The 20,577-nt window shown below is 37.1% G+C and overlaps 1 protein-coding gene across 1 annotated transcript in view; it reads left to right on the top strand.

The window, feature by feature from the left end:
- Positions 1-15,434, top strand: part of RBM44 (RNA binding motif protein 44) — a 39,938-nt gene extending 24,504 nt beyond the window's left edge. Inside the window, exons 11-16 of the mRNA XM_074398780.1 lie at positions 284-363; positions 469-539; positions 2,564-2,852; positions 6,558-6,703; positions 6,839-6,984; positions 15,258-15,434. Of these exons, the coding sequence (XP_074254881.1) occupies positions 284-363; positions 469-539; positions 2,564-2,852; positions 6,558-6,703; positions 6,839-6,962 (710 nt within the window). The 3' untranslated portion in view covers positions 6,963-6,984; positions 15,258-15,434. The remainder of the gene's footprint in view (positions 1-283; positions 364-468; positions 540-2,563; positions 2,853-6,557; positions 6,704-6,838; positions 6,985-15,257) is intronic.
- The last annotated feature ends 5,143 nt before the right edge of the window (positions 15,435-20,577 follow it).

The raw sequence follows: 20,577 nt of genomic DNA, 5'->3' as shown, positions 1-20,577 counted from the left end.
ATTACTTTGTTTAGAAGAAGTAGTTTATCCATTTTTGAGCTACAAGAGACTTAACTCACCCAACATCTTTATTTTTTAAGATGATGTGATTAAGGCCCAGAAATCTTAAAACTGTACTGCAGGCTCTTAGTCCTCAGTCTAGAAGTGCTGATAGTTGCTGATAACTTTATAATAAACTTTGGGTTAGTAAAAAGGAAACATAAAATATTTCACAGTGCTCACATTTTCTCTGAAACACCAGAACAAAAAGGATCATTTCTGTTACCTGTTTTTCTCTAAGCAGAAATGAAGAATGTTGAACCCTCACGACGAAATAAAGGTTATCTGATACATGTTGGTGGCCTCTGCCCTTCAGTATCTGAGGTATGCCAGGATTTTTTTTTTTTTAACTTCATTTTCAAATTTATTTGTTGTTCATATTTTGCTGTTTTTTCTATCTTTCACAAACTTTTATTTCTCTTCCTTTAGGCTGATTTAAGGTCTCATTTCCAAAAATACCAAGTTTCCGAAATTTTTATCTGTGATTCTTCTAATTACAGGTGTGTTTCCCAATTTTGATCAATGTGCATTACTGTGTGTCTGCTGTTTGCCAGAGGTTCTATACCAGATACCAGCCACAGTGGTGATAAAGTCAAAAGCTATTCTCACAGGGTTGCACAGGTTAGGAAAGGGTATATGTGGACAAAAAGCTGCAACCTTGGGTTGATGCTGTTCTTAACTAGATCTTTTTTCAATGTACTTTGTGACTTGTTAATGGTATACCAGAGAGTTATTGATTTTTGTATACTTTATCTTGCTACATGCCATTTTGCAGGGGAAGTAGAGCACGTTAAGTAAAACAACAGCTTCCATAAATACATAGCATTGGTTCAATTCCAGCTCTGTCAACAACTTGGTTAGTAAGTTTGGGCAAGGTACTTAACCTTTCTGTACCTCAGCCTCTTCGTCTTTAAAGTGAGCATAATAATACTACCTTGATAGCATTGCTGTGAAACTATTACAAGTAAAATATGTGAAACACTGGGAATAGAGCCTGGCACATAGTAGGTGCTCAAAAAATTGTATTTCATTTTACTATTTCTGATTTCAAGTACTTTTTTTTTTTTTTTTTTTTTTTGAGACTGAGTTTCGCTCTCGTTACCCAGGCTGGAGTGCAATGGCGCGATCTCGGCTCACCGCAACCTCCGCCTCCTGGGTTCAGTCAATTCTCCTGCCTCAGCCTCCTGAGTAGCTGGGATTACAGGCACGTGCCACCATGCCCAGCTAATTTTTTGTATTTTTAGTAGAGACGGGGTTTCACCATGTTGCCCAGGATGGTCTCGATCTCTTGACCTTGTGATCCACCCGTCTCGGCCTCCCAAAGTGCTGGGATTACAGGCTTGAGCCACCGCGCCCGGCTCAAGTACTTTTTAGTTGAAACTTTTTATATATTTCAGGTAGACAGCTACCTTATCTACATATAGTCACTTTGAGCGTGTATATTGTTGCTGCTTTCTGTTCTGTGACATTCCCGGATCATTCAAAAGCATTAAATAACAATGGCGATACCTTAATGGAAATTTTTTTGCTGTTTTATTATTAAAAGTGATAGCTATTTATTTCAGATATAAAAAACTGTATCAATTAAGAAAGGATCCTATTTATAGTTGGGTTGCAATTTATTAAAAATATGTGTCTTAAGTCAAGTCATATAATTGTAAGATAATTGTTTAGCTGTAATTATTTGACCTGTTGATATGATGCTAATACATTTCATTATACTAAAGTAGTATTGTAATCCTAGGAGTATTACTTGATACGAAAGATTCTTTTAATATCTTGTTGAATACTTTTTAAAAATGTGATATTTTTCTTACTGGAACTATTATACATTCTGTATAGAAATTTAGAAAATACAGTTAAATGCAAAAATACAAGGAATTCATAAAAATTTATCCAGAGTTCCATCATTTGAAAACAGCTACTCTTCCCAGGATTTGGTATATATCCTTCCATTGACACGGCCTGGGGCTGCTGCTTTAGGAAGAATAGCTGTTGCCCAGCTTTCTTGTATATATAGTTAAAATTATGATGAGATTTTCCAACTCTTTTTTTGTCTATATTTCCTTACTACAGACTCATAAAGATATACTTTTATGTATTATGCTAAATATTTAAAATTTTGCCTTTTACATTTAAGCCTTTAAGTTATCTGAAGTTCATGTTTATATGTAGGGATTAATTTTAAGTTTTTTAGTTACAGATAACCAATTGTCCCCAGACCACTAATCCCTGCAACTCTATCATATATTAGCTTTGCAAATGTTTTACAGTAGATTTTAATATAAAATAGGAGATAATGTATAAGAAATGTTTTTCTTTTATTTCTCATCTTTAACTTGGTTTTTATTTAGTTATCCTAAATAAATACGCTTCCTAATCCCAAGGTAAGTACAGCAACCTTTTAACTTTTAAAAGCCATTATTCTTGTGAAAAATGTATTTGCATCAATAGTTAACAAAATTAAGTTTGACATAATTTGAAGTCATTAACAACCGTTTGGTTTTCTGCTTTTATGTTTTAGATATGCATCTCTTGCTTTTACAAAGCACAGTGATGCAAAGATGGCTGTGAAAGAAATGAATGGGATAGAAATAAATGGAAAATCAGTAAATGTGCGGCCTGTTAAAACTCCTGGAGAATATACGTCACCACTTTCCGCCAAAAATGGGAATAGAATTAGCTCAAATAATTTGGAGAAAAGCACCAACAAAGAAATCCACTCAGCCCTCTCCATTTCTAGATTGCCCAGAACTAGGCCACGGCAGCTGGGATCTGAGCAAGACAGCGAGTGTTTCCTTTCCAACCAGGAGGTTAGTGTTTTTGATAGATCCCTAAAATGGTCTTTGTACATGTCATATTGCTGAAAATAGCTTTGTAGAATACATAACTTCAATATGCAGTCTTGAAATGTGAATGACAGCGTTAATCTGTATTGTGGGGTTTTTGTTTTTGAAACAGAGTTATACTCTTGTTGCTCAGGCTGGAGTGCAATGGTGTGATCTCCGCTCACTGCAACCTCCGCCTTCTGAGTTCAAACGATTCTCCTGCCTCAGCTTCCTGAATAGCTGGGATTGAAGGCACCCGCCACCACACCCAGCTAATTTTTGTATTTTTAATAGAGACAAGGTTTCACCATGTTGACCAGGCTGGTCTCGATCTCCTGACCTCATGATCTTCCCACCATAGCCTCCCAAAGTGCTGGGATTACAGGCCTGAGCCACCGTGCCTGGCCAATCTGAACTGTTTTTAACCTTGAATCCACCCTAACCTGCTTTTGTACAACTCCAGTTGTTCCTGGGGGGAAATCTAGGTCTTTGTAGACCAAGCTAACAAATACCTCATTTTAACTAGGCTCTCTGCCAATCCTTTGCAGTCTTTTTATTACAACTCTTTAAGTAATTTTAATTTCTTCATTTTTTTTAAAGTTTACAGACAGTAAAATTCAATACTTATTGGTGTCTGTAATTCTAGACAAATTCATATAGGCAAGTCGCCACCACCTTATAATCAAGATTCAGAACAGTTCCATCATTCCAAACAATTGTCTTGTGCTCTGATCTGTTTCCTAATCTTAAAACTACCTTTTTCAGAATGTTATATAAATGAAATATACTGTGTAGCCCTCTTAGCCAGGCTTTTTTCACTTAATGCATTTGAGATTGACCCATGTTGTATATATTACCATTTTTATCCTGTTCATGTTGTGTCCATTTTATTTAGCTGTTTATTTTATTATTTTTAATTTTTTGATATTCTAAGTCCTTTACCAGGCAGATAGGTGATTTGCAGATAATTTTTCTCACTTCGTGCCTTGTCTTTTCATTCTCTTAAAAGTGTCTTTCTCAGAACAGGGATTTTTAGCATTTATGAAGTATAATTTATTTTTTCTTTTATAACGTATGCTTTTAGTGTTGTAGCTAAGAAATCTTAGCATAATCTAAGATCACAGAGAATTTGAGTTAATTTTTATAATTGTTTCAGGTATTTGTTAAGGTAGTTCGTTTGCATTTGTTTCTGTTTTGCATGTAGTATAATTCCAGCATTATTTGTTGAAAAGATGATCTTATTTCTGTTGAATTACCTTTGCACCTTGGTAAAAAATCAGATGATCATGTTTGTGTGAGTCTATTTCTAGATTGGAACTATTTCATTGAAACATCTGTCTCTTTTCACCCGTGGTATACTGTCTTTGTTACTGTAGCTTCATAGTAAGCTTTGACATCAGGTGGAATGAGTCTTCTAAGTTTATTCTTTTTCAGAATTATTGTGACTGTTTAGTCTCTTTGCCTTACTGTATATTTTTATAATTTCTGTCTACAGAAAACAAAATCCTAGTTGGATTTTTACTGTGATTATTTTGAACCTACAGATCAGCACAAATCCCTTTTAATAACTGGGTGAAAGAATAAATACTTGTTGAATAAATGAGTTTAATTTTTGTCTCAATTCTTGGGCTCAAGCGATCCTCCCACCTCAGCCACCAAAGTAGCTGGGACTGCAGGTGTGCCATCATGCCCAGCTAATTTTTGTATTTTTTTCTGTAGAGACCAGGCTGTGCTATGTTACCCAGGCTGTTCTCAAACTCCTGTCCTCAAGTGATCCTTCTACTTTGACCTCCCAAAGTGCTGGGATTACAGGTGTGAGCTACCACACCCTGCTAATTACACATGCTTTAGACAGGAAATTGAATTGATCCAGGCTGTAGTTTTGATGTTCATGAGCTCAGGCAGCAACACTCTTGGTCCTGTCAGCTGTGGCACTGGGCCATGGGGTTGGCAGAGGGACATTATAAAGAGGGCCCTACAGGCTATTGGTAGGACTATATGGATAGGGAAGCTCCTGTAACCATCTTAGTTAAACTATACTCTTTTTTTTTTTTTTTTTTGAGACGGAGTTTCACTCTTGTTACCCAGGCTGGAGTGCAATGGCGCGATCTCGGCTCACCGCAACCTCCTCCTCCTGGGTTCAGGCAATTCTCCTGCCTCAGCCTTCCTGAGTAGCTGGGATTACAGGCACGCGCCACCATGCCCAGCTAATTTTTTGTATTTTTAGTAGAGACGGGGTTTCACCATGTTGACCAGGTTGGTCTCGATCTCTCGACTTCGTGATCCACCCGCCTCGGCCTCCCAAAGTGCTGGGATTACAGGCTTGAGCCACCGCGCCCGGCTAACTATACTCTTAAGTTCTCTTTTCCTTCTGGCAATTTCTTGTTAATCTTGTTCTTTTTCTGATTCTCAAAATTTATTTTCATTCATTTAGAAAATATTGATTGTCTACAATGAGAGGCAGAATCATGGGGATTAAGAAAAACTCTTAGATTTATAATCTGGCTCTGTCACCTACTCACCATTTGATTCTGAGAAATTAACCTAACCTTTCTGTTTCTGAGCTTTCTTATTTTAAAATGGAGATAAGAGCCCTTACCTCACAAATGTTGAGAAGCTTAAATGAGCTTAATATAAAAAATTTTTAGAACAATGCCTGCCATGGAATATATACCCAGAAAATATTAGCTGTTGTTATTACTTACCAATAATTTGGCTTTTTCTTGGAGAGCACATTCTTTCTGTGGTTTCACCTGTCACTTAAACTGTTGTATCCAAATTTTTATTTACTAAATAAACAGTTATTACATACCAAGTGTGTACACTGTTCTAGGCACTGGGAAAGCAACAATGAACAAAACAGACAAAAATCTGTGCTCCTAAGGAGCTTAAATCTAGTCGGGGAGATAAGGCAATAAGCAAGCAAGTAAGAGATACAATATTCTGATGTGAAAGGTCTAAATATTATGTGTCTTGCCCTAACTTTTCATCGAGGCTTCAAAGCTGAATCCTCTTTTTGTTGAACTTTTATGGGATTTACAGTGGTTTTCTACAATTTATAGCCTACTTGCATTGTTAACAGTAACTAATTGATCATTTTAATTTTGTCCCTTCACAAATGAAGAGGGCTCTGTTTTCTATCACTAGTTTTTCCCACACAGCATATGGTGCACTTCTGGGCATACAGTTTGTATTCATTATATATAGTACATAGTTAATATGATGTAAAATATTTCTAATTACTGCATAACCTTTCTTAGTCAGGTTGGTTAAGAGAATTAAGCCTTAATGCCCTAAGCCTAAAACGTTTATTTAATGAATGAATCTCTCTTCTATGCATCTAAAATGGAACTAGTTATGTCCTATCTTTGGGAGAATTGAGAAAGTAGTTACGTCATTCTCTGCGTTCTGTGGTTCAGATGAGGAATCTGGTTGAGAAAGGCTTATTTAGGCATAGCCTCATATACTTTATCAGTAAGAAAAAATGTTGGGTATATTTTTTAATACGTGGCCCTGAAACACAGCTCGAGTAAATGCAATTGATACAAATAATCCTAAGTTAGAGTAAATTTTTAAGAAATTTTTATTTTATTATTTTAATTTTCAAATATGTTGTCATTGAATAAGCTGTATTGTCTTTATGTAATGGTTCTTACTGATTTTAAGAAAACTTCTAAAATGCTTTTTTAGAGTGTCAAGAAGAATTGTAAGCAAATTGAATCTGCTAAATTATTGCCTGATACACCTGTTCAGTTCATACCTCCAAATACATTGAACCTTCGTAGCTTTACCAAGATTATGAAGAGATTGGCTGAACTTCATCCAGAAGTCAGCAGGTAATAACCAAAATTATATTTTAACTGGTTTAAAACTTTTGTGTAAAAATCCAGTTCAATTTAATAACTTAGACATAATCAGAATGTGTTCCTTTGGAAAGGACAAATATTCACGTATGTTTTCCTTTTGCATAGAGACCACATTATAAATGCGCTTCAGGAAGTGAGAGTAAGACATAAAGGTTTTCTGAATGGCTTATCTCTTAATACTATTGTGGAAATGACTTCATCTGTTCTGAAAAACTCTGCTCCCAGTTAGGAATTTAGAAAACAATAAAGAGGTAAAGTAATCATATTCTTTCATATTTGAATATTACTTAAAATTTATAAGCTATTGATTTCATTTTCTTTTTACATAAAAAGCATATTAAATTTAAAATAATATAATCACAAAATAATAATATAAAACCTAAAAACAAACATACTGGAATTACTTAACATTAATGCAAAACTAATTGCCCTAAAATTGACTGGCTTAAACAACACATAAACTCAGTTTGCGGATCAGGATTCAGGAGTGACTTAGCCAGGTGGCTTTAGCTCAGGGTTTTTCATGTTGCAGTCAAGATGTTGGCCTGGACTGTAGTCATCCAGAGGCTTGACTGAGAACAGAGGATCTGCTTCTCAGGGGGCTCATTCACATGTCTGTTGGCAAGAGGCCTCAGTTCCTCACCACACAGGCCCTTTCATGAGGCTCTTCAAATGTCTTGATATCATGGCAGCTGGCTTCCCGTAAGCCAGAGAGAGAGCAGGATGGAAGCTGCATTGTCTTGTCATATCTCCCCTCAGTAGTCACAGATACTACATTTTTTTCATATTGAAGGTATGTGGCAACCCTGCATCAAGCAAGTCTATCAGTGCCATTTTTCCAACAACCTGTATTCACTTGGTGTCTGTGTCACATTTTGGTCATTCACACAACATTTCAAACTTCTTTGTGATGCCTCTTAGGGTGATTGTGAATCAGTGATCTTTGTTACTATTGTAATTATTTTGGGGCACTTTCAACTACACCCATATAAAACAGTGAATTTTATAAATGTGTATGTTCTGACCACTCCATTGATTGACTGTTTCCCCATCTCTTTTCCTCTCTTTGGTCCTTCCTATTCCTTGAGACACAGTGTTGAAATTAGACCAGCTGATAACCCTACAGTGGCCTGTAAGTGTTCCAGTGAAACAAAGACTCACATGTCTCTCATTTTAAATGGAAAGCTAGAAATGATTAAGCTTAGTGAGGAAGGCATCTCAAAAGCCAAGACAGGCCGAAAACTAGGTCTTTTATACCAGTTAGCTAAGTTGTTCATTGTTGTGAAGCCAACAAGGAAAAGTAATTGATAGAGATTACAAATGCTACTCCAGTGAACCCAAGAACGATAACAAAATGGAACAACCTTATTGCTAATATGGTGAAAATTTTAGTGGTCTATATAGAAGATCATAGCAGCCATAACATTGCCTTAAGCCAAAGCCTAATTCAGAGCAAGAACTTCTCCGTTATTTGAAGGTGACGAGAGAGGGGATGAAGCTGAGGAAGAAAAGTGTGAAGCTAACAGAGGGTTAGGTTAGTTCATGAAGTTTAAAGAAAGAAGCCATCTTTTTTTTGTTTCTGAGATTTTGGTGCACGAATCACCAAAGCCCTGAGCAATGTACACTGTACCCAGGGTATAGTCTTTTATCCTTCACCCCACTCCCACCCTTTCCCACAGTCCCTAAAGTCCAGTGTATCATTCTAAGAAGCCATCTTTCTAACAAAAGTACATTGTGAAGCAGCAAATGCTGACATAGAAGCTGTAGCAAGATTCCCAGAAGATCTAGGTTAGATAATTGATGACAGTAGCCACACTGAACAGCCAATTTTCAGTGTAGAAGAAACAGCCATCTACTGAAAGAAGATGCCTTCTGGGACTTTCACAGCTAGAGAGGAAAAGTCAATTCCTAACTTCAAAGGACAGGCAGGTTCTCTTGTTAGGGGCTAATGCAGCTGTTTACTTCTAAGTTGAAACTGATGCTCATTTACCATTCTGAAAATCCAAGGGCCCTTAGGAATTACACTAAAACTACTCTGCCTTCACTTTAAGAATGGAACAACAAAGCCTGGATGACAATACATCTGTTTATAGCATGGAGGTTTTTGGGTTTTGTTCTTTTTTTAAGGGTAGTGTATTGCTGTCACCCAGGCTGGAGTAGTGACACAATCATAGCTCACTACAACCTCAAACTTCTGGACTCAAAGGATCCTCCTGCCTAGTCTCCTAAGTGCTAGAACTACAGTAGGTGCACACCACCATGCCCTGCTACTTTTTAAAAAAATTTTCAACCTTTTGTAGTGACAGGGTCTCACCTATGTTACCCAGGCTCACCTATGTTACCCATATTCCTGGCCTTAAGCAATTCTCTCACTTCAGCCTCCCAAAGTGCTGGGGATTACAGGCATGAGCCACTTTGCCCACCTATAGCAGGGTTTACTGAATCCCTGGGATCAAGCAATCCTCCTGACTCCGCCTCCCTCGGTAATTGGGATTACAGACACAAGCACATACCACCATGCCAGGCTAATGTTTTTAAGAGATGGGATCTCACCATGTTACCCAGACTGGTTTACTGAATCTTTTAAGCTCACCATTGAGACCTACTGTGGAAAAAAAAAATTTTTTTTCTTTCAAAATATTATTGTTCCTTGACAATGCACTTTGTTACCAAGAACTCTGATGGAGATGTACAAGGAAATTAATGGGTTGTTTTCATTCCTGCTAACACAACATCCACTCTGCATCCCATGGATCAAGGAGTAATTTTGACTCAAGTCTTAAATATTTTAAAATATATTTCATAAGGTTATAGCTATCATAGCTGATTCGCTGATGGATCCGGGCCAAAAGTAAATTGAAAACTATCTGAAAATAAGTCATCATTCTAGATGCCATTAAGAATATTTATTTTTCATGGGAGGAGGTAAAAATATCAACATTCACAAGAATTTGGAAGTTGAATCCAACCCATAGATGACTTTAAGGGGTTCAAGACTTCAGTGGAGGAAGTAACTGTAGATGTGGTAGACATAACAAGACAATTAGAATTAGAAGTGGAGCCTGATGATGGGACTGAATTGCTGCAATCTCATGATCAAATTTGAATGGATGAGAAGTTCCTTATTGTGGATGAGCAAAGAAAATACTTCCTTTTTTTAATTATTTGTTTATTTTTGTAAAGCTGAGATCTTGTTATTTTGCCCAGGTTGGTCTCAAACTTCTGGCCTCAAGCAGTTCTCCCACCTCAGCTTTCCAAAGTGCTGGGATTACAGGTGTAAGCCACTGTGCCCTGCCCAGAAAATGCTTTCTTGCGATACAGTCTACTACAAGTGAACATGCTGTGAACATTGTTGAAATAACAAAGGATTTGGAATAATCCGTAAACTTAGGTGATAAAACAGTGGCAAAGTTGGGTTAGAACACCCAATAGGTAGTTTAAAAAAAAAAAAGTTTGGGGACATTGACTCCAATTTTGAACTCCTGCTCTGAGTAAAACGCTCATACTGTATCTCCAGTTACAGAAAAATCTTTTGTGATTGAAAGAGTCATTTGATGCCACAAACTTCATTGTTGTCTTATTTTAAGAAGTTGCCATAGCCACTCCAGCCTTCAGCATGATGTGAATACATCAGAGAAAAACTGCTTGAAAAATCAAAGCCAAAAAGAACTATAAAGCAGCTGGAGAGAGAAGGTTTACTTTAAGAGTGCAGATTCCTAGCTCACTCTCAACAGAAGTCACCAGATAATTCTCCAAGCCCAAAAATAAATGTAAAATCACTAATTATCATGCAACTAAAAAAAGCTAAGATAATTTGTTACTTTAGAAGAAGCCCTATTCAAAAGAAAATACCATAGTGTTCTCTGGGGAAAAAATGATTTTAAATAAAAGGTTAGAGGCATAGGAGAAAGGAAGATCAAGAATAATAAATATGTGGTGTGTCTCAATCAATATTGACTGTATAAAACAAAAATAATGGTGTTTTATAGGTTCTAATAGAATTAAAATACATGATAACACTTAATATATAAGTTGAGAGGGTATTAAGTATTCTTACTATTCTAAACACCTTGCAGTTTGGCGAGAGGGTAAAATGTTCTATGTTGGGGTACTCAAGACCACCCCAAGCTTTATTATATGCTAGGAGGACTCACATTAACTCAGTATATAGATGTATTCATGGCTATGATTTATTACAGTAACAAAATACAAAGCAAAATCAGCAAAGGGAAAGGTACATAAGGTGAAGTCTCGAGGAGACGGGCTTCCAAGAGTCCTCTTCCAGTGGAATCACACAGGATGTGCTCAATTACTCCAGTAATGAATTGTGACACCTGTCAAATGTTGTCTACTGGAGAAGCTTACTAAAGACTCAGTGCCCAAGGATTTTATTGGGGGTTGGTCATGTAGTTGCCCTCTGCTTAGCACATACTATGGTCCCAGGCTCTCAGGGAGCTATGATTCAGCATAAACCACATTGTTTGTACAGCTGTTTTAGTCTAGTGAGGCACTCATCACTTCTGGAAATGGTGGGAACTACCCCCGCCCCCAATCCAAGTTTCTAGATACCAGCCAGAGGCCAACCTTGGTAGCAGTCTTTCTAAGGATGGCAGTCTCAGGCCTGCTACATTAACTCTCTTTCTACACGTGTGCCAGCTGATGTAAGAACAAAGAATCCATGCCGTAAATTTGGGAGCAACTACTAAAAACAATTTTTAAAAGTGCACAGAAAGTGAAGTTGGACCTTTACCTTACACCATATCCAAAAATCAACTCAAAATGAACCAACAACTGAAACGTAAGAGTTAAAATTACAAAACTCTTAGAAGAAAACAGTGAAAAACCTTCGCAGCATTGGATTTGGCACTGATTTGGATACAACAACAAAAGCACGGACAACAAAAGAAAAGATAAATATATTAGACTTCATTAAAATAAAAAACTTGAACATCAAAGGACTCTATCAAAAGAGTGAAAAGGCAGCCCATAGAATGAGAAGATATTTGTAAATCATACATCTGATAAGGGGTTAATACGCAGAATAGTCTGGGTGGGGTGGCTCATACCAGTAATCCCAGCACTTTGGGAGGCTGAGGCAGGCAAATCGCTTGAGGCCAGGAATTTAAAATCAGCCTGGGCAACATGGTGAAACCCCATCTCTACAAAAAATACAAAAATTAGCCAAGCATGGTGGCCCATATCTATAGTCCTGGATACTCAGGAGGCTGAAGTGGAAGAATCACTTGAGCCTGGGAGGCAGAAGTTGCAGTGAGCTGAGATTGCACCCCTACACTCCAACCTGGGTGATGGAACAAGACTCTATCTCAAAAAAAAAAAAAAAAGGAAAAAGAATACCTAGAATATATAAAGAATTCCTACAACTCAGCAACAAAAACTCAACCCAATTTTTAAAAATGGGCAAAGGGTTTAAATAGGCATTTCTCCAAAGAACAGATACAAATAGCCAATAAACACATGAAATATATTCAGCATCATGAATTATTAGGGAAACATAATCAAAACCACAAAGAGATACCACTTCACCCATGGTTATTATTAGCTGGTGTTACTTGTTAAAAATAAGTTTCCTGTAGATTCTAGATATTAGGTCTTTATCAGGTGCATAGTTCGCAAATATCTTTTCCCATTTTGTAGGTTTTCTGTTTATTTTGTTGATAGTTTCTTTTTCTGTGCATAAGTTCTTTAGTTAATTGAGTACCACTTTTCTTTTCCTGAAATTGCTTTTGGGGACTTAGCCAAAAATTTTTTGCCAGTGCAAACCCACAGCCAATATACTGAATGGGCAAAAGCTCAAACCATTCCCCTTGAGAACTGGAACAAGACAAGGATGCCCACTCTCACCACTCTTATTCCGCCTAGTATTAGAAGTCCTAGCCATACATTCAGGCAAGAGAAAGAAATAAAAGGCATCCAAATAGGAAGAAAGGAAGTCAAACTGTCTCTGTTTGCAGACTGATTCTATACCTAGAAAATCCTAATAGATCTAATAAACAACTTCAGCAAAATTTTAGGATAGAAAATCAATAAAGATCAATTGCATTTCTGTATAGCAACATCGAAGCTGAGTGACAAATCAGTAATACAATTCTATTCACAATAGCCACACACAAAAAATAAAATTCCTAGGAATACAGCTAACCAAGGAAATCAAAGATCTCTACGACAAGAATTACAAAACACTGCTGAAAGAAATCAGAGATGACAGAAACAAATAGAAAAACATTCCCTGCTCATGGATAAGAAGAATCAATATTGTTAAAATGGCCACACTGCCCAGAGCAGTTGTTACAGATTCAATGCTATTCCTGTCAAACTGCCAATGACATTCTTCACAGAATTAGTAAAAACTATTCTGAAATTCATATAGAACCAAAAAGGACCCCAAATAGCCAAGGCAAGCCTAAAGCAAAAAGAACAAAGCCAGAAGCATCATATTACCCAACTCAAAACTATACCACAAGGCTTCAGTAACCAAAATAGCATTGTACTGGTACAAAAACAGGCACATAGCTGGACATGGTGGCTCATGCCTGTAATCCCAGCACTTTGGGAGGCTGAAGCGGATGGATCACTTGAAGTCAGGAGTTCGAGACCAGCCTGGCCAGCATGGTAAAACCCCCATCTCTACTAAAAATACAAAAATTAGCTGGGCCTGGTGGTGCATGCCTGTAATCCTAGCCACTAGGGAGGCTGAGGCACGAGAATTGCTTGAAACCAGGAGGTAGAGGCCGCAGTAAGCCAAGAACATGCCACTGCACTTCGGCCTGGGCAGCAGAGACTCTGTCTCCAAAAAAAACCAAGTAGGCGTATAGATGAATGGAACAGAATAGAAAACTCAGAAAATAATGCACGATTATAACAATCTGATCTTTAAAAAGTCAGCAAAAACAAGCAATGGAGAAAGGACTCCATGTTCAGTAAATTGTACTGGGATACTGGCTAGCCATATGCGGAAGACTGAAACTAGACCCCTTCCTTACACCATAAACAAAAATCAACTCAACATGGATTAAAGACTTAAGTGTACAACCTAAAACTTAAAAAAAACCCTTGAAGAAAACCTAAGAATTACCATTCCGGACAATAAGTCCTGGCAAAGATTTCATGATGAAGATCCCAAAAGCAATTGCAACAAAAACAAAAATTGACAAATGGGACCTAATTAAACTAAAGAGTTTATGCACAGCAAAAGAAACTATCAACAGACTAAACAACACACAGATTATGAAAAAAAATTTGCAAACTATGTATCTGACAAAGGTCTAATATCCAGAATCTGTGAGGAACTTAAACAAATTAACAAGAAAAAGAAACCATTAAAAAAGTGAGTGAAGGACATGAACAGACCCTTCATAAAAGAATACATTCACTTGGCCAACAATCATGAAAAAATGCTCAATATCACTCATCATTGGAGAAATGCAAGTCAAAACCACAAGATACCATATTACACCAGTCAGAATGGCTATTACTAAATAAAGTTAAAAAAATAGCAGATGCTGCGGTGGCTCACGCCTGTAATCCTAGCACTCTGGGAGGCCAAGGCGGGTGGATCACCTGAGGTCAGGAGTTCAAGACCAGCCTGACCAACATGGTGAAACCCCATCTTTAAAAAAAAAAATAACAGATGCTGACAACGTTGTAGAGCAAAGGGAATGCCTACATACTGTTGGTGGGAACATAAATTAGTTCAGCCATTGTAGAAAGCAATTCAATGATTTCTCAAAGAATTTAAAATAGAAATCCCATTCTTGAGAATATGCCCAAAGGAATGTAAATCATTGTACCATAAAGACACATGCACGTGTATTTTTATCATAGCACAATTCACAATAGCAGAGACATGAAATCAACCTAAATACCCATGAGTGGTAGACTGGATAAAGAGAAGTGTACATATACACCATGGAGTACTATGCAGCCATAAAAAAGAACAAGATGATATGCTTTGCAGCAGTATGGGTGGAGCTGGAGGCCACTATCCTAAGCAAACTAACACAGGAACAGAAAAACAAATACCACATATTCTCACTTATAAGTGGGAGCTGAATATTGAGTACACATGAACAAAGAAGAGAACAGCAGACACTGGAGCCTACTTAAGGGTGGATGGTAGGAGGAGGGGGAGGATCAAAAACTATCTAGTGTCATGCCTATTACCTGGGTAATGAAATGATCTATACACTAAATTGCACAACACACAATTGATATAACGAACTGCACATACGCTCATGAAACTAAAATAGAAGTTTAAAAGAAAATATTTTCCTTTATCAAAATGAAATAAACTGAGAGGCATATGAAAGGAATACTAGAGCTAAAATGATTGCTAGATACAAAGACAGTACACAAAAATTAATTGCAATTCTCACTATCCATGATGTAAGAAAAATGAAATTTGTTAAAAGACATTCCAGTACCATTAAAAACAATCAAGTGCCTAGGAATGTATTTAACCAAAGATACTCAACAATCATTGCTGATTCTCCTTTCTCTTGACTAGAACTTCCTTGGAAAGTGTGTTTCTTCCTTCAGAGAATGTTCTACAGCACTAAGGAAAAAGTGGTAATAATAAAATGATGTAATTAAATAGGCTCTATAAATGGGCTAAGCTGTTAAAATATTCTATGTTATAGCCCCTCTTTAAAATCTAGCAACAGTTGTCTATACAATATTAAAAATCTTGTCTGTATATTTAAAATTACAATATAATTTTAGTAAGTTTTTAAATTTTTTATTTCAATTGTGTTACTTAGAACATCAAGGTGCATATTTGGGATCTAAAGAAATGATCTTTCCCATTTTAAAAACCTTTACTAAGTCACTTTTAAAATATATTGACCAAGAAAGAGTTTTGTTGTTATATCAATGTTTGTGAAATTATTTCCATACATTAAAAAATGTAAGTTACCTGAAGTTTGTCTTAAGACTCTTACATTGGAATATAGGATAACAGAAATATAAACTGTATAGATACATTCAGTATTATACAACATTTTGGAATATGTATGTTTTCAGGCTTCCAAGATAATTAAATTGCTGTCATGATACATTCCATGCACTTTTATGACCTCATTATAAAGTATTCAGATGTGTTACCCATTGTCACTGGGAAGGGTAAACTCATATGTGCTTTGGTAAAGTACTTAAATTTAAATGTTCCCTATATTGTTTGCATTCATTTTGTGGAAAATTCTGTTGTATTGTTAGAACAATTTTCAAAGGCTAATTTTATGCTTTATCTGATAGCAATATAGAATAGATGGTTCTTTAATTGCTTACTTTTTTAAAGTAATATAATATTTAAGTTGCATTTTTGTTAATAGTAACATTTTTATTTAACATTAAAGTCTGCATTTTGTTTAAATGTTTAAAATGTTTATAGCATTCAATGTTTAGTTGGTATTACTTGATTAAAAATTAGCTGTTTAATGTTTGTATTTGATGTATTGATATTTAATAAAGGCATTTAATCTGTAGTACCACTGTCTACAGTTTAATGCTTTCTTCAGGTTCAGTGGCATATTCCAAGTGTAAATTAACCTACCAGTGTTGACATGGCATATACATGGATGATAAGGCAATATATCAAACTACTGGATTTAAAATGTTTTCTCTTTTATAGGATTTATAAAAGAATATATTTGAGAATAAGGTTTTATTTCACATGTTAATTTCTCTCCAGTTATTACCAGATCTACTCCAAATGTCTACCAGGAATTGGGTTCCACAAAGTAAAAATAATAACTTAAAAGGACTATATTTAATGTAACTTGAAAGTCATTGGCTTTAGCCATATATCAAACTAGTAAAATCCTAATTTTACTTATTAAATTACTAATTAAATTTTACTAAAATTATGGCAATTTTTCCTCTGTGTTAATTATATGGTTATTTATATTAAAAGGCAACATTCAGAGTTAGCCTTGAATAAAGGAGCAACATGGAATAGGTGTTATTTTCAACATAAAGAAATAAGAACATATCTCTAATCATTTATTTCTCAGAGGAATGATGGAGTGGAATTCCATTTTAGAATACATAAAAATTACTGCCTTTAGCTGGGCACGGTGGCTCACGCCTGTAATCCTAGCACTTTGGGAGGCTGAGGCAGGTGGATCACCTGAGATCAGGACTTCAAGACCAGCCTGACCAATATGGTGAAACCCTGTCTTTAAAAAAAAAAAAAAAAATTACTGCCTTTGATTTGGGGAAAATATAGAAACAGTCATTTGAAATTATAACTTTTAGGTTTTTGGAAATAAAGTCCTATCCAAAAACTAATGGTAAAGATCAGGCAGCTTTTGTAAAATAAAGAGCGTTCAGCTGTGACCTGTAAATTGATAGCTGTTATGAAGCTTCCTTAGTTAAATTTAGAAATTAAGAGTTATTTTTCATGAACCTTTTGGAAACTCAAGTGAAAAATCTGTTTATCTTATTCTTTAAAATCTCTAACTTGATATTAGATAATTGAATAAAATTATTGTAGAATTTTGAAAGACTGGTCAAACTGTCCAAGTTTTCATTTATCTTCACTAGCAAAAATTCAGATAATTTAACATATATTATTGCTCAAAAGCATTTTTCTTTCACATTGTTGTATTGGATACCAAAGAGCACTTAGCTATATCAACTAGAATATATAGATAATTATTAATATGTTTGGAGATAATCAGAGATTTGGAAAGTTGTAAATACCATAGATGATCAGCAAAAACAGTGGAACTAAAAATTCCCAACTGGCTCTGCCTGATGCCAATCTTTATACTTGTCAAAGGAGATAGTATGTGTGACCCCGAAGCTCAGTGTAACAGGTAATTTCTCTTAAAAAATGGATCTCAATGAGTAATGTGTATATAAGGGCTTTAAGTACTGCTTTTTCAGTATTGGCCATTGTTACTTATCAAATGCATATGTGGCATATGTTAATATCATGTTTCACATGTGGGCAGAACACTAATCTTCTAAGAGGTCCTGTTATCTGGATCCTGTGATATGTTGTACATGACAAAGGGAATTAAGGTTACAGATGCAAGTAAGATTGTTAATTAGCTGACTTTAAGATTAGGGGTTTATTCTGGATTATCTGGCTGGGCTTAATTTAATTACATGAGTCCTTAAAAGCGGTAGAGGAGGTGGAAGAGAGAACCAGAGAAATGGCATTGTGAGAACTCAACACACTCCTGCTGGCTTTGAAGAGAGGACAAGGGGCCAAGAGCCAGTGGACAGCCCCCAGAAGCTGGAAAAGGTGGGAAACGGGTTCCCTAGAGCATCCAGAAGGAATGCATCTTTGCTGAAACCCTGATTTTAGTCAAGGGGGTCTGCATCAGACTTCTGGCCTTCAGAAGTGTAAAATAAATGTATATTGTTTAAGCCACAGTTTTCTGAATCTGCCTTTGCTAACACTGAGGATGTGGCTGGCTGAGGGCAGTAGAGGAGTGTAAATTGTATACTGGGATTTGGTGGGATTTTTTTCCGTTACTCAGTTCCTTTGCAGTTGGAACATTCTCCAAGTAATGCTGAGGACAGTTTTATATAGCATTTATTTTTCACTTCCTGTTTTTTGTTTGTTTTGTTTCTTTGGGTGAATAGGGAAATACGTAACTGCTGTTCTCAGCTACTTGCAAGTGTTTTAGTTTTAACAGTGACTTCCTGCAGGACTTGAAAAACTGATACTTGATGAAGCTGAGTTCCCTGAGATACTTCTGGTTTTGTTAGTGTTTATCTAACAATTGCACAATTTAAGCAACTCACAGGACTAAGTAGTTACTGCTTATAAACATGTTATCTTCAGAACCACTAATTCGTTATTGATAATGATGCCGGGTGCGGTGGCTCAAGCCTGTAATCCCAGCACTTTGGGAGGCCGAGGTGGGTGGATCATGAGGTCAAGAGATAGAGACCATCCTGGCTAACATGGTGAAACCCCGCCTGTACTAAAAATACAAAAAATTAGCTGGGCATGGTGGCGCGTGCCTGTAATCCCAGCTACTCAGGAGGCTGAGGCAGGAGAATTGCCTGAACCCAGGAGGCAGAGGTTGCAGTAAGCTGAGATCGCAGCATTGCACTCCAGCCTGGGTAACAAGAGCGAAACTCCGTCTCAAAAAAAAAAAAAAAAAAAAAAAAAAAGTAGTGTCGTTATTGATAATGATTGAAATTCAGCCTTTAAATTGCAGGCCTGTTAGTGAAGACGCCAGTGGAGTCTTCCCCTCCTTATTAGCAAGTTATTGAAAACCATCTGCAGAACATTTGATGCTTTTTTTTCTTTCAGTACTCAAAAACGTTCCATTGTTTTCTGGTTGCATTATATCCCATGAGAACTCTTCTGTCACCCTTACCTGTGTTCTGTACCTCAGCAGTCCCCAATGTTTTGGCACCAGGGACTGGTTTTATGGAAGACAATTTTTCCATGGGGTGAGAGGGGGATGGTTTAGGGGTGAAATAGTTCCCCCAAAGACCATCCTTCTCACAAGGAGCGCAACCTAGATCCCTTGCATGATAGTTCACGATCGAGTTCACACTCATGAGATTCTTAGGCTGCTGCTGATCTGACAGGATGTGCAGCTCAGCTTCACTAGCTCGCCCACTGCCCACCTGCTGTGAGGCCAGGTTCCTAACAGACCACGGACTGGCACCCCTGCTATACATAATGTGGGACCCTGCTATACATAATGTTTGTTTTTCCCTCTGGCTGCTTTTAAGATTTTCTCTTTATTACTGGCTTTAGGTAATTTGGTTATGATGTGCCTTCACATGTTTTTCTTCATGATTCTTGTGCTTGGAGTTTGGGGATGTTCTTGGTTCATGGGTTCATAGAAACTGTTCCACATAGTAGTTCTTCACGTGTTTCCCACCTGCCTTCCTCCAGGGCTCCACTTACATCCCATATTAGGCCACTTGGAGTTGCCTCATGGCTCTCTGATGCTTTGTCCTTTTATTGCTGTTGTTGTTCTTACTTTTTTTTTTTTTTCTACTTTTTTTCAGTTGAATGGGCAACTCCGTCTCCCATGTTGTTTTTAAGTTTCTTGGAAATCATTTGCTCTTGTTCTTGCTTTCAGGTTTTGTTAGGCAGCACCAGCATAGCCTTTGCATCTTTACTGACCACAGAGAGGCCTTACCCTTCTAACTATGCTCTGATGTTCTATGTATTTCAAGATTTTTCCACTATGGTTGATGGGAACTGGAACTATTTCCAGCCGGGTGTTAGCTCTTAGGTTCTTTTCCCTTCAGTGGTGTCCTTAGATGTGTGGGCTGAGACTCAGTGGGCCCCTCTGTGATCTCTCAGATGCATCCTCTGCGCAGCTCTTTGCTCTCCAGCACTACACCCTGCCTGCGTTAACTGCCTGGCTTCCCCAGACTGAGTTTCCTTTCTCTGTCTGTGGTCTGGAAACTCCAGGCAGTGAGCAGTTCTAGCACTTACATCATTTGTTTCCCTGCTCGCAGGGATCCCTGTGGTCCACTGTGACAACTGTTGTTTCATACATTTTGTCCAGTTTTTTAGTTTAAGATGGGAAGGTAAGTCCAGTCCCTGTTACTTCATCTCGGCTGAAAGCAGAAGTCTTATGTTAGTGAATCTGTGGCAGTGCTGACCAGGCTTTGATCATATCTTTAGCCCTACTGTGTATGCAGTAAAGCATTTGGCCATTGTCTAACCTCTTCCATTGTTTAACCTAATGTCCCTCTAGAAGAGGCGCCCTGGGAAGCAAATGATTTTCCATGCTACCTATGACCACAATTAGAAATACAGACACATCAGACTACAACTGTTGAAGAAAGGGAGTCCGTAGTGGTTACTAAGGAATCTCTTAGTCAGACCCAAGGTA

Source organism: Saimiri boliviensis, chromosome 5 (assembly GCF_048565385.1).
Source record: "Saimiri boliviensis isolate mSaiBol1 chromosome 5, mSaiBol1.pri, whole genome shotgun sequence".
In the NCBI taxonomy this organism is placed as follows: Eukaryota; Metazoa; Chordata; class Mammalia; order Primates; family Cebidae; genus Saimiri; species Saimiri boliviensis.
This window is presented reverse-complemented; position numbering and strand designations above follow the sequence as displayed.